The 14,187-nt window shown below is 43.9% G+C and overlaps 4 protein-coding genes across 4 annotated transcripts; 2 read left to right on the top strand and 2 right to left on the bottom strand.

The window, feature by feature from the left end:
- Nucleotides 1–3,271: 3,271 nt before the first annotated feature.
- Nucleotides 3,272–6,781, top strand: FSUBG_13874 (uncharacterized protein; the record flags this gene model as incomplete). The annotated part of the gene is made up of 4 exons (XM_036678810.1): nt 3,272–3,720; nt 3,768–4,214; nt 4,868–5,034; nt 5,091–6,781. 4 exons carry the CDS (start codon nt 3,272–3,274, stop codon nt 6,779–6,781), a joined length of 2,754 nt encoding a protein of 917 aa, XP_036530666.1.
- Nucleotides 6,782–7,206: 425 nt separating this feature from the next.
- Nucleotides 7,207–7,974, top strand: FSUBG_13873 (uncharacterized protein; the record flags this gene model as incomplete). Its single annotated transcript, XM_036678809.1, has 1 exon — nt 7,207–7,974. One exon carries the CDS (start codon nt 7,207–7,209, stop codon nt 7,972–7,974), a length of 768 nt encoding a protein of 255 aa, XP_036530665.1.
- Nucleotides 7,975–8,285: 311 nt separating this feature from the next.
- FSUBG_13872 (short-chain dehydrogenase) lies at nt 8,286–9,472 on the bottom strand (the record flags this gene model as incomplete). The annotated part of the gene is made up of 5 exons (XM_036678808.1): nt 8,286–8,392; nt 8,471–8,564; nt 8,618–8,686; nt 8,745–9,338; nt 9,395–9,472. The coding sequence occupies 5 exons, from the start codon at nt 9,470–9,472 to the stop codon at nt 8,286–8,288; spliced, it is 942 nt and encodes a 313-aa protein (XP_036530664.1).
- A 457-nt stretch (nt 9,473–9,929) lies between these two features.
- Nucleotides 9,930–11,920, bottom strand: FSUBG_13871 (fungal specific transcription factor factor; the record flags this gene model as incomplete). The annotated part of the gene is made up of 4 exons (XM_036678807.1): nt 9,930–10,640; nt 10,690–10,836; nt 10,924–11,337; nt 11,420–11,920. 4 exons carry the CDS (start codon nt 11,918–11,920, stop codon nt 9,930–9,932), a joined length of 1,773 nt encoding a protein of 590 aa, XP_036530663.1.
- Between the last annotated feature and the right edge of the window lie 2,267 nt (nt 11,921–14,187).

Genomic DNA, 14,187 nt, shown 5'->3' with positions numbered 1-14,187 from the left:
ATTTACTTAAAAGACTATAATAGGTTATCTATCTTTCTATTAGTATATCCCTTTTAATATACTTATTTTATATAGGGAGTTAGTATTATTAAGGGGCCTGCTTATCTACGTATTTGCAGGTTAGTAATTAGGGATAATCTTTTATATTAAATAGCAGTAGCTAGTATTAATAATATAACCTCTAGGTTAGCTATTTTAAAGAGCCTATATCCTTTTTATTATAGTTTATACAGTTCTTTCTTACTAAGTCTTCTAGTTATGCCCTAAGGGGTTTTATAGGGCTTTACTAAGTAGTCTTTAAAGTCTACCCTATATAGTCCCTAGTAGTTAGTATATTAGATAGTATTAGGGTATTAGTATACTTTATTATTATATTCTATTTATTTATAATTCTTATACCTAAAGGTCTTAGTATAGTTAAATAAAAAGTAATACTTCTAGCAGTTATTATACTATTAGGGTTAGGTATTTTTAGTTAAGGCTTTTAAAAGTTGGCTAGTACTAAAGAGCATAAAGCAGGTTTATAGTTTCTAGGTAAAGGAGGTAATAATGCCTGCTTTTTTAGTAATTTTATTAAATTTTCTTATAATCTACGCTTTTATAGGCTTAAGGCCTATCTAGGCTTTAATTTTTATCTTAATATACTTTATTAGGTTAATTTTCTTATTACTAATAAGTATATTTATAGGTATATTTTTAATAATATAGGTATACTATTTACTTAATTTCTCTATAGTGTCTATACCTATTTAGGATATAATATTACCTGCTATATTTAGGAGGGTATTCTTTATAGTAGTGCTAGTAGGTCTAACTACCTATTTACTTCTAACTTATTTTATATATAGAATATTAGTAGTTATAATTCTATATACTTTTATAAGCTTATCCTAGATAGTATATAGTTCCTAGCTTTATGTAAAGGACTGGCCTTCTAGCTAGATAAAGATATAGTAGTTAGTACTTATATTATTTTTACGTATTAGGGGCTTAATTATAGTTATATCTTATTTCTAGGGATTATTAGTTATCCTATTTATTTATTATTTAAGGATTTTTATATAGTTAGTAATATCCCTTTTTATTAGCTTTAGTGCTATAGCTGCCTTATCCTATAACTTTATCTAGTAAGTAATTAGGCCTTATATTAAAGTATTAGTATACTATTTAGCGTAGTTTTCTATACTCTTATAGGTATTCCTAATACTATTAATAGCCTTATAAAAGGCTATAAAAATATCTAGTTTAGTTTCTATTTTAGTATATTGATAGTATAGTTATAGCCTATAAGGTAGATTTTATTATTAGTAGTTATATTAATATTATTATTCCTTCCTATAGTATTTATATATTTAAAGATATTACTATTAGGTAGGCTTAAGGCTCTTATAGTAGGCCTATTAGGTTTACTTACAGTAACTTAAAGTATAGTAACTTTATTTTATTACTTACTGTATAGGGTAATAAGAGCTATATTATAGTTATTATATTAGGGGATTATTATATTTAAGAGAAGATACTCCTATTCTGTAAGCTAGGCATTTTAAGCAATAGATTGCAGATTGTAAGGTATTTGCTATCTAAGGTTAAAAAGGCTGCCTACTAATATGCCTACTACAGGCAGGGATATCGTAAGGGCGTCTAGATAGTTAGTTTGGTTCTGTATTTTAGTGTTGCTAATAGCTTCCTTGGTAAAAGGTGCTAAGAAAGTGGTATGTAGGAGGAAGTTGGTTACAGACATGGCGCATGCCTGAACTACCTCATTAGGTTAGTCTATGTAGCACCTACAAACTCCCTGTCTGTATTGGCAGCCATGGTTCCTTGATGTATAGAAATTATATTATAATATCACCTAAAAGTGGCGCAATCCATGTGAATATTGAAACCATCAGGATTTGGCTGAGCTGAAAGCTTTCCTTTGGGGGTGACAAGTGTTAATCACGGATGTAGGTTTCTCACTTCCCCCGTGAAGTTTTGTATTGCATCAATGCTACGGTTCGTGAGTAGCTATACATTTTCCCGATAGTTACCTTGCTGCCATCTTCTCTTCTCATTATACGTCAGGGCTGTCGTAATTGCGAGTTCTGGCTTTCTGCACGGTCGCATGCGCGCGGCAGCTGGGGTCAGCAGGAGCCCCAAAAGGTGAAGACGCTCGGTGATAACAACGAACGACTTGAGAGAAACATTCCGCGCGGCATTGCTTTGTTAGTGGCGAAGGCCCAACTACTCTTGGCCTAATGGTTGCATAAGACTCCAGCTTAAGCAGTATCAAAACAACAAATTGCACCGAGGTAAAGGAGGCGAATCATATGACTAATGTTCCATTACTAGAGCCAACGACGGCGTTCATAATTGATACAACTACTGGTTTTACTACTATTCTTATACCTCTCCTTCTTTTCTACGTGTCCTTTTCACCAAGCGGTTTAAGCACACTTCTCAGCTGTTTTGTAACAACTACATCGACAGCAGTTCTAAGATCTTTTTCCTCCTTATGAGACGAATCAGCGCTCGAGTCCACTCTAAATTTTTGATGAACGACAGGAACTTATGAGCTCGCACCACCAGGTATCAGCATCACAGTAGGCTTTGTGTAGACACTCAGCATGGAAATGATAGATTACAGGTTTTTATCCCCGAAGACCTGGAGCAGTCTTGCATAGGTAGCTCGAGCGAGATCCTTGCCCCGACGGAGTTGAAGCGTCAGCTTAATGAACAAGGACGATGCAAGCTCAATGGCTTATATTTTATCAACAGGTGTCCACACAGATGAGTCTTGGTTTCCGTTCCATCTTTATGCTGGCACTTGACCATTGTATCATCGTAAAGTTCACATAGGGCTCGAGTAAGACGGCTTAGACTATTAATCATGGATTGATATTTATATGCATTTTGAAGTCAATCTATCTCGTGAAAGCTGGATACCGCGTCATCAGATGGAGATTCGGAATTGCAACACAGCCCGAAGTGATCGACGGCGAAATTCAAAGACCTCATGCATAAGTGATGCTGCCAAGGAGTGGCTTGAGGCGCAGTGGTAACGGCGGTCACACCTGGGCACAATCGCGTTTAGTGCGCTGCAGTTTTGGCCTATAGATTTGCTTCAAATCTGTATCTGGATTTGTAATCCTGAAGAATGCCCTGTAGTGGCTCAAACACGTAGTCGAATATCATTGGTAGCCTTATTCTATACTTTGTACTTGTAAGCCGCTTCACAAATGCCTCTGGTGGATTTTCTCTTCTCCTCTTATTCTTCTACAATTTAGCAACCATGGCAGAGCTGGCACTGGCTATTATTCCTCTGGGAATAACAGTTACATCTGGTCTCGTCAAATATCTGAAAGCCTTCAACGATCACGATGACGACCGTACTCGGCTTGTGCGCCAGGCTGAGCGCTTTTCAAGCACTTTTCAATCCCTTGAAGCCGTTTTGAAACGCTCTCGATCGAATCCAGAACTTTCTCTGTCGGTATCAGAGGCTTCTGGCTGTCTTGGAGAATGCCAAAAGGCATTACAAGAACTGGACACTCTTCAACATAAGATCTTTGCCACCGCTGCCAACGCTGCACCGACGACTCACCACGCGCATACAAAGGCAAAGATCAAAGATGGATATAAGAAGCTTATATATCCGCTACTAAAGTCCGACATCGGAGTTCTAGGAGAAGCTCTGAATGGGCTTTCAACAACGCTGGATCTAGTTTTAGGGATACTTCACCTGTAAGACACCTACATCTCTCTCTATTGCTACAGCTGATAAACCTTAGTGACGAACAATCTTTGACAAGAGAGATTCTGAATCAGCAAATGGCCGATATTCAGAGAAATACAATCATCAACTCCAATACCTCGACCGCTATCGAAGAACTGCGCCAGCCTATTTCGCAAATAGATTTGGCCCTCCCAGTTCTCCAGACTTCCCTGGATTCCGTTATTCCCCATTTTAACGATAGGTTTGACCAGATCTCCTACCAGATTTCTTACCAGCATGCCCAGATGCAAGCTCAAATCCAGGCACTTCTCGATACGTCCGAACCTGCCAGATATCAGGATCTTCCGGCCACAAGCCCAAAGCGTTTATACGATCGCTCTGAAGGACAGAACAACTATTTTTCGGCCTTTGAGATAGATCAGGAAACTTCTGCGTTTGCCAAAAGAGCTGATTCTGTATCTGTGTGTTCTTGCCTGTCACGACGCATGCGTCAGCGCAAGAGGTTTGCTCTAGGCTCCATTTATTTCGTTGAAGAGGTGTTATTCAATCACTGTCACGAGAAAGACTGTGTCTTCTTCTTAATGCCATCAGGCTACGAAAAGACACAAACCATCCGATTTACGGGCCTTGCTTCTCTGCTCAAAAGGGGGCTCGAAGTGTCTTGCACTACTCGTGGCCGAGCAGGGTGGCTCAGTATTAGCCCTTCTTTTACTTACTTTCCAGTGGTTGAAGCGAAGGTTGCGCCCGCGTTTTTGGTCCTGTCTCTTCTTGGTCGCGTAAGCGAGCTCTCGAACATCAATGAGATAAAATCAAGAATCCTTCTGAGCACGGGGCAGCGAAAGCTCCAGGAGCTGTTTTGCTCGGGAAGAGCAAGTCCAAATGACGTAACCCAGGATAATCATACCCTACTTCATTCCCTAATTTCCTCAGTAAGATCAAAGATGTCAAAGCATAACGGACAGTTCCATTAACTTGTCTAGCTAGGATTATGGTTACAAACTTTGCAAGGAGCAAATTCGTCATTCGTGCGCTTGACGTGTGAAGGCTTGCTCAGTTTTCTTGTTGCCGCGGGTACATCTGTCACGGTTCGCAGCCGTTTCGGAGAGTACGGACCCCAAATTCCACTCATAGTAAGCTCAAGATAATGATTTTCAGGGCGGCAATACATCGCGTGGCCCCTGGGACCTTTGTTCCCGCCTCTATCTACCGCCAACTGAACGCTGAGTATGAAACATCAGCTCCCAGCTATACGTACCTTTCATATCTGCATGATAGGCGTGGACTCTTTGATTATCACTATCTCAACCAGAGCGTGGCAAGTAGTAAGTCCTACCATTTTGTTCAACACTCTTCTGCTCCCTTCTTATGCTCTTAAAAGGCTTACTGTATGGGCCAGTTCACTACGGTCCTCTAGGCTTAGCAATTATCCGAAACAATTTACAAGAAGTCGAGCGAATCATCTCCTTGCATCCGAATATTCTAAAGGAGGTAAGCTACTATAAGGAAACGCCGTTACATATAGCCATTTACAGGCTAGATATCTTGAAAGTGCTGGCGAAACAAGCGAATCCTGAAGATTGGATTCAATGCAGCCTCGATGGCGTGACTGTTCTTAGTCTTGCAATGCAACTCAGCCGCGAGATTTGTAACTCGGGGGAGATTTCAGATGAATCATCTTGTATGTGCACATTACCGCTTCGGATCATTTTAGCCGCTGGATGCCCCATCATCCCTTACCGCGATTTTCGTCGTTTGAAGGGTTCATTTTCCCCAGAAGAATACTTCTTCAAAGCTTTCCCTCACTGCAAAATACTTCTGTCAAAGGAGCTGCGATGTCGCCGTCGCCAGCTTCGTGACCTGGCCAAAAACAATTTGTCAATCACCGAGTTCAGCAACTTTACAACTCTGGAGGAAGTGCCCGACACTGAAGCTATCGACATGGATAGGTTGCTTCGTCAAAAAGGGATCCTTAGTCTGGGACTCCTCTCGACTTTCGTTGATTTGCCTCAGCAGCATGTCAGGTTCTATTCTAGGTCCATATTCCTCGACCTCACAAGCCCTGGAGATGCAGATCTCTTCATTGACTCCGGCTTCAAGATAATCGACTTTGATCAAGATCATGACTCTTCATTGGATAGAGCGCTTTTGGCCAGAGTTTTCCCAAAAATGCGTTTCATTTCACTAGATTACGCAATATGGCTTTTCGAACATCATGCCCCTTTATGGAAATGGAGCTACAGGTTCACGAGTCCGATGCCCTCCGCTTTCGTTCTTGCCGACATTCTCGGTATACAAGACTACAAATATCTTATCCAAGATAAAACAAGTGAAAAGGCAGAAAAGTATCTGGGCGAATCGGTTTTAGTCGATAACTGCACTTGTTTATGTTCACCTGATGGCTGTACCCCTTTTGCCTTAAGAATGAAGTGGCTGGCAAATCCCCATCACAAGACTCAAGACCATACACCTCAGGATATTGCAAAGGATTTCGGTTGTTATGTAGAGACATATGGCAAAGACCTGGATATTGACCAACACGTCATCATGGTGCAACAAGCAACATTTGCTGCACTAGAACTAAGACATACGTGTTTGGACAGGCCTGCGTATAATGATTGGCCGAGCAGACCTGAGTGGATTTACTGGCTGGACTCGGTGACAGAACTAGAGCCAGATGAGATGGAGTTTGAGTTTCTTAATGTAGACGTGGAGGCAAGGAATCAGTTGGAGGAGGTAGTTGTCATGTTTCAAGACTTTGTGCTAACTGGAGACCAAACGACCATTTCAGCCAAGGCTGACAGTTCAGTATCTAATGAGTTGAGTGTCGTTGGCATAGCCGACCTCTACTACCGGCGGGTTTTGGAATTCTGGCAGCACATCTGGGCAAATAGGATCCAGGATGCTCTGGATGCTGTAGCCAAAGGATGGGACGACAGGTTTGACGGAATGAATGATCTTGTGCGAATTTCGACTTGCGAGGAGACAGTACAAGAAGCAAGAGACAGCCTCGAGGAGGGTGATGATGATGAGATTTTCAACAGGATTATACAACAGATGCAGGATATATAGAGAGTTTCACTGCGAGGAATAAATTAGGTACTTGAGGTCATCATCATTCTCATGCAGGCTAGGGCAGTTATCCATGAAGGCTATTCAAAGACGGCCTAAATTAATCCAGGCTAACACTTGCCTGTTACATTTTCAAGTCAGAACAGCGCTAGGTCGCTTGTGAAAAAGTCGAGTTCGGTGATGTCATCAGAGCTAGAAACATGCAGTTAAGCTAGGACTTTGAGTTCTTTGCTTGTGCTAGGACTTGGCTCCACACTATTTATACGGTGCCGTCGATCCGCATAGCTGGCTGTGCCGATATCAGTCAACTGTCGCTATCAGATTGCTCAGTTTCTGGACTATAATTACCCCATAACACAACGCTACACGCAAATTCGAACCTGAACCCAACATTTTCTCAGCACAGCACATTGCCCACTACCACTATGCCGCCCGAACAGACGGATCCTCTGGCCGGACTTGATTCCATCGACTGGTCTCAGCTCAGCCATGCCTACGGCCTGGCTGATGACGTACCAAGTCTTCTAAAGGATCTTCAATCAACGGATCCCGAAGCCCACAAGGCAGCATTTAATAAATGTTGGTCCAACATCTATCACCAAGGCTCACGCTACAGTGCTTCAGTTGAGGCAGTTCCATTCCTGTATGCTTTAATTGATACCCCAGGAACCAAGGATCGCGAAAGCCTGTTGTACTTGATGACAAGTCTGGCAATCGGTCATCCGGACTGGGTGGTACCTAATGGCATCGATATCCAAAACTGGGAAAAGAGCATCGCGGAGATAGAGAAGCCTGAATACCGTGATCAAGCGACGCAAGGGTTCAGGACCTACGAGGCGGTCGAGCGGGGACTATCTTCGATCATACACTGCTTGGATGAGGACTCAGCAAGCATGCGAGCCAATGCAGCTCATGCTTTGGCATTCTTCCCACGTCAATCGACCACATCTAGAGTAGCGCTCCTCAACCGCCTGCGCGAAGAGACGAACAATAATGTTAGCGCAACGATTATACTATCGCTTGCTGTCTTGTTCGCTCGGAGAGACGATGATACAGAGAAGCGGGATCTTTTCCAGAATATCCAGGAGTATCACTCGGCTTCACCTGTTCGAAAAGCATCTGACGATATCATCGAATGGTCTTTCGCTGTTGCGCTCTTTATTCTAGGTTCAAGGGAAGATGGATTGGCTTAAACGGTGCAGCGTGTATGCGTGGACAAAGCGTACGTGGACAAGTTGGAGTCAACCCTGGATCAAGATGTTTGGTTTCCCTTTGCCTCACTTAATTTACGTAATCTGGCCAAGTCAGTGCTAGAGAACTAGGAAAAACATTTTTAATTGACTTATTATATTCCCTATTAGTGCTACCATTCATTCACAAGAACTCCTATAAGCTTGCGATCCCCCAACATGACGCTTCCAAACAAGGTTCAGTTGTTCAATATTGCGGGTCGTTGTGTAGCCTCATCTGAATACACTTGCTGCCATCCAAGTTGGTGACCCTTTTACTTGTACCTGTTGATCTGCTCCTCTGTCCACTCCCAGTACTTCTTGCCAAGGTCAGCATCAAGAAGATCTTTGCGGCACGGTTCGACCTTTCCAAAAGGAGACACTATCCAGGCCATATGGTTAGCCATATGAAATTCTTGAGCAGGGTCCCAAGGGACTGCTATGGAATGAAAAGACTTACCCCAACAACCGTTTTCCTTCTCTGTGATGGTGGCAGAATGGCTCGCAAACAGTTGAGTATAGGCTCCGTTCTTCGGTGCATGAGCGATGAGTTTCTACAACGCCATTATCAGTCTATATATTTAACATATGCAAGCTGTTAACTTACGAAGATAGCAAGCTGCATCCTCGGCATGTTCTGCTGTAGGTTGGTCACAAAGTTGCCAGGGTTTAGAGCCTGAAGACAAGAGTTAGTTCCATGCATCTAGCAAAAAGAAGGATATCGAATGACGAACAATGCTGATGATGTCTTCGCCGGCAGTCCTTCGAGCAAACTCAAAAGAGTGCAAGACATTTCCAGCCTTGCTTCTCAGATACGTCGACCAGATTCCTTCTTCATTATGGTAGTCCATGTTCGTGAAGTCGATGGCGGGTGTTGGAGCACTATCAGCAGCACTAGAAGACACCCAAATGACACGAACAGAGTCCTTGGGGGCAATCTGGGCCGTATCAGCAAGAATAGGATGGAGGAAGTGAGTGAACAAGAACGGCGCTAGGTTATTCACGCCAATCTGTAACTCGTAGCCTTGTACCGTCTTTGATCCCTGTGGAGGGACCATAACACCAGCGTTGTTGTAGAGTACATCAAGGCGGCTCTCCTGTGCGAGGAACTCTTGAGCAGAGGCCTTTATGGTAGTGAGATCGTCGAGGACTAGTGGCAAGAAGACCATACTGCCCGTTGAGTTTAGATGAGCTGCCTTGATATCTCTCATGACCTCATCGGTCTTTGATCGAGAGCGAGCGGGCATGTAGATCTTTCCATTTTTCTGGTACAGAATTGAAGCTAGCTCCTTGCCCAACCCTCCAGAAGCTCCAGTTACAACAAAGACCTAATTTGTATTCGTATCAACCACCTTACCATTGCATGTGGGGAAGATTGGGTTACCTTGCCAGCCTGGTCAGGAAGGTTCTTCTCTGTCAGGGTCGGCTTGTTGGGAATAATAGTACTTCTGCGGACACTCATGGTGGATAATGTCGGCGGTAGATATTACCGATGATCTTGCAATTCTTTGATCAGGACGAAGGGTATTGGCAGGGAAGGTATAGCCCTTGGTGGGATGTGTGAAAGATTCGGTGGATGATGTTCTGGGACTGAGAGGGCGCATTCAGCTATATATAAGCGCTTAGCTCTGTTATCTATAGCTTGAAATGAAATAATTCGATGTCTGAGGCATCATTGTAACCATAACTGAACCAATGCGACAAGATGTGGCCGCACTGGGGCGAGTCACGTCTGACGCTGAACGCCACTTGAGGTGATGCGGGTTCTGCGGCCGCACTCCGCACTCCGCTCCACCACATTTCACTGGGACCGATTCTATGAAGATAACGATGCGCTCTCTTTTTCTCATTAGAACGGAGTTATTTGTTGGAAATAGCGTTACCTGGTTCATTTGGAACGCGATTAGACTACTCTATTGCTACGTCGTTCTAGCTTCTACCCTCGCTGTGACATCGTGAACCGTCAGCATCTCGCGATACGTGCTACCGAGCCTCCATCTCGAGCTTATAGTATCGAGAAAAAAATCAAAGTCAGCAGCAGCTGTGCGGTAGACCTCATTCTCGCCCTCGCCAAGAAGCCAGTGAAATGTCGCTGCGCTAGCATAGATGGAATCCAAGATGAAAGGGCTTACTTCGGACATCAAGAATATTCCTTCGGTTCTGAATGAGCGTAGCAGCTCCGTACCCACAGTATGTATTTGTTCGCTGGCCTGTTCTATGATACACATGGATTGCCTCTGAAGCTCAATCTCATTCAGTGTCTTGTCCCCGGGAATCTCTATATACCCAGGCTCGGCACTGATATTTTCCGGGCAAGTGAAACGTTCAAGGGCGACAAAGAGCGCTGAGCGAAAGATAAATCGAGGAGCTAGAAGGGCAAGACTTTTCTCGGGACTGAGAGCCGCACTTTCATTATCCACGACTGTCGCAAAATCTGACAACTCGCCAGCGAGAGACATGATTTCTTCAATACGAGAACTTGTCATGGTTGAGTTATCCTGAGCGTAGCTTATGGCGCGTCCGAGATACATCGACGCTTGGCATAGCCTTGCGTATGGTTCTTGTTGGGTGTGATATGATATTGAGGTTGAGTGATTGATGGCTATGTTCACTTGGCCGCGGTCCTTGACCTGTGTCAGTTTCTATGCTATAAACAGTCCCAAGGTTCTATTCACTTACCCATACATCATCATCGACTGGGAGTTTACACTGGGGATGGAATTCTGGAAGTAAGCAACGCTTTCTACTTCCCAGTGACACGAGCTTGTCTAGGATATAGATACTCCACCATACCCTCCTCCTCTCTTCGGCTTCTGTCCATGTTGTCTGAAGACTTGTTAGCTTCATCCTCCTCTCTCTTTGTTAACAAGGCCAAGAAATCCTGAGCTCGTCATTCCCATCAAGAGTACGTACCACTTGACCCAATGGAGAGTATTCACCAGGCATAATGCCCAGGATATCAGCGTATCGGGCGCACGACCCAACAGTCATCCAAGCTGCCGGATATATCGCATGGGAATATTCATATAAAGCTACGAGGATCATAGCCTGAAGGCAGAGCAGCGAGACAACACCATTGCTCTCCAGACTAGCAACGAAGCTTTTTGCTGTATCATATAAGGCTGATCCGGTTATATCGATAGCAGGAGTGGTTACAAGCTTCATCCCAAGGAACAGTATGGCGAGATCGGGGCCTGCATTCTGCACCGGCAGACCCATATCCATCCTCTTCTTAGATATCATCGGAAACCAAATATGAATCGTCGCAAAGTATGTCTGTGATACATCTAGGACGACGTTACCTTGGCTGAGAAGCGCGAGGACGGGCTGCTTAGTATTAGAGCACTGACAAAACGGAAAGGCCAACGAATGGTTAAAGTGACGATGGACATTACGAGAGGTAGCATACCGCAGGAATGTTGCCGGTTGGGACTGGCAGTATGGCATGAGACCATACACAGCAGTCAACATCGAGAAACATAGATGTCGGAAAACGCGTCTCCAATGCTGAACCGGGATGATCGACAGTAGAGTACGCAGGCGTGAATCCGATAGATTGAGACGATGAAAAGATGCCATTCGACTCGATGCTGTGCGTATCGATGGAGTTGCGTAATGTCGCGCCTGGCGTCGATCCCTGCTCCAACACCGCCCCCGAAGATGGACCTGAAATTGGGCTCAAAACGTGCTGCTCAGTAGCTCTCGGAGAATTGGCCAATCTATTCTCAAGCTCACTGAGACGCGCTTTCATCGTACTCCAATCACTAGCACTTGGCTGGGAATCAGCGGCAACGCCATACTCGCACAGGCGCTGAGTCCGCTTGCATAGGCTACACTCTGGAAGAGCCTTATCACAACGTCGCTTCTGCTTTTTACAGGCTTTGCAAGCTTGGTCGCTGCGGGTTGTCATGTTTTGTGTGTGCAAGCCTCGCTTTTTCTGGTGGATTACTATCAACTTGAAACAGCCTTTCAAGAGCCTGTACTTGGAGTTTTGCGGTGGCAAGACGAAGAAAGCTCTCCGGCAAGGCTAAGTCATTGTTGTTAACATTATCACATCATCTGTTTCACAATACGTGGCAAGTCTCGATGTTGGGGATTGCAGAATGTTTAGCTGGGAGCATGTACCAGATGTTATCCCCATGTTGAATCCAGTTGATTGTTCATTCTTGAAAGAGTTGGCCCCCTCAGATAGGCAAGTCATAAAGCTCTGCAGTGACAAAGGTATCACAGATATAACACAAACCTGTAATAGCTCCTGGTCAATCGGGCACGATGAGCGTTAAGGGCCTGACCCCGATCTTCAACAAGGCATTATCTCCTGGAGGCCCCCATGGACTCATAATACGTACATACACCCCCTCGACTTCTTTATTATCGCACACATTCAAGAGAAAGAAGTCAATTCCATTAATAAGTTTTACTCTAAGGATAAAGAAAGGGACAAGGCTCCATTGACTCCTCACAGCTACCGTCCCGAACACTTGAAGGGTCGGCAGCGGTTAAATGAACTTAGGCCAATCGACATCATCCTGCCTCAGGGTGTATCTTTGTCCTTGCTAGAAAATCAGATCTCTTAGGCTGGATTATCAACGCATATTAGCTTTAACTACTGGGAAGGCACCGTCTTGTTAAATATTCGTATCTAAGATCCTGACAAGAAGGAAGATCATCTGCTCTCTCACCGCATCAGTGTGGTCACTGTGGTGGTGCCATACGGACCTCCAGGCTGACCCTTATATCGAAGGTATGCTTTCGATGGTGGTAAGTATTCGCTAAAACCCGGGTGTGGTTGTAAAGGGTCTATTAGATGCCTAGGCGGCATTCTATATAGAGTAGATAGTGGTATATCAGTAATTGAGAATGTAATTTGCATTTATAAAGAACATAACGATATCCTTCTCAAAATATTGAGCCTAGATACCATAACACAATAATATCTTGTGACTTTAAGCTTATCATCTCTCATATTGTCACAGCAGCCAATTATAAATATGGTATCTACTATACTGTTACGCAGGATGGTACTGAGAAGTTCGAGGCCAAACTAGCAGGTATACTCAACCTGTCCCACTCGAATAAGACAGATCCACAATATGGTATCAAACTGTCTGATGCTATGATGGCACATACATCAGCACATCTTCTCGCTCAGAGTAGACCCTGCTATATGGGTCCCAGGACTCGGTGTTACGGTGTGATGCCGTGGCTGGCGTCTTACGTCTGATAGGCAGCGTCGATACCTTTGGAAATGCTTTCCACTATCAAAACACCATACTTGAGGAATCTCAAGGCGGTGATTATTGTCATGCGACAGGTCATACATGGAACATTTTCAATCCAAGGAAGGTCAATCACTTTTGGCAAGCCAACATGCTACATGATTATTAACAACCAGTGCCCGTCACTTTTAGTTAGGCCAGGTAGTATTCTTACAGAACGTGTTGCAATTTCTCATCACAGTCTCTGGGTTGTTCCCTACAGTGACGATAAATTCTTTCCTGATGGGAGATTTACGCCTAAGTCTACTGGGGGAGCGAGAACCCAAATACCGTGACAGTTGAAGAATGGGTTGGCCGAGAAGGACGTATTGTGAACACGGATATTGTGTGCTACATTTAATTTAATTTGAGGACATGCACTTCCTGCCTCCGGAAGATTTCCCTATCATGCCGGTAGAAGATGTTGGTGTTACGCTGCGGGCAAACTATGTCTTTTGCCGAAACTCAGCTTCGTGAGCTTGTGAATCACGAACTTGATCTACGACGATTTACCCACATTCACAGCGTCATTAGAGAACTAAAGAATATAAATTTTAAATATTAGCTTACAAATGGTGTCATGCATGTGACGTCCCCGAACCCTGCTAATTTTGCTGGTAACTTGAAGGCATCAACAGAGAGTTATGGCTAGCCTATAGTTCACAATCATTACTAAAATTTGAATAGAGCATCCCATCCACATGTTTATGCAATCTCATTGCTTCTCCTTTTCCCCATAAATAGGAATGATAATATCGCTATCACAGCAGACAGGACTGCAAATCCAGCACTCATACCGCCATATCCAAAACAGCCCCTCAAAGTGCCCCCCAGTAACGGCCCAATCGTAAGTCCAGAGAAGTAGAAAAGTGAGTTGAAGCCGTAAAGTTGAGCATAGGAACCATGCTCTCCAAAGAAC

Source organism: Fusarium subglutinans (assembly GCF_013396075.1).
Source record: "Fusarium subglutinans strain NRRL 66333 chromosome Unknown NRRL66333_c0000415, whole genome shotgun sequence".
NCBI lineage: Eukaryota > Fungi > Ascomycota > Sordariomycetes > Hypocreales > Nectriaceae > Fusarium > Fusarium subglutinans.
The sequence above is the reverse complement of the archived record's forward strand: the minus strand, read 5'-3'. Positions and strand labels throughout refer to the sequence as shown.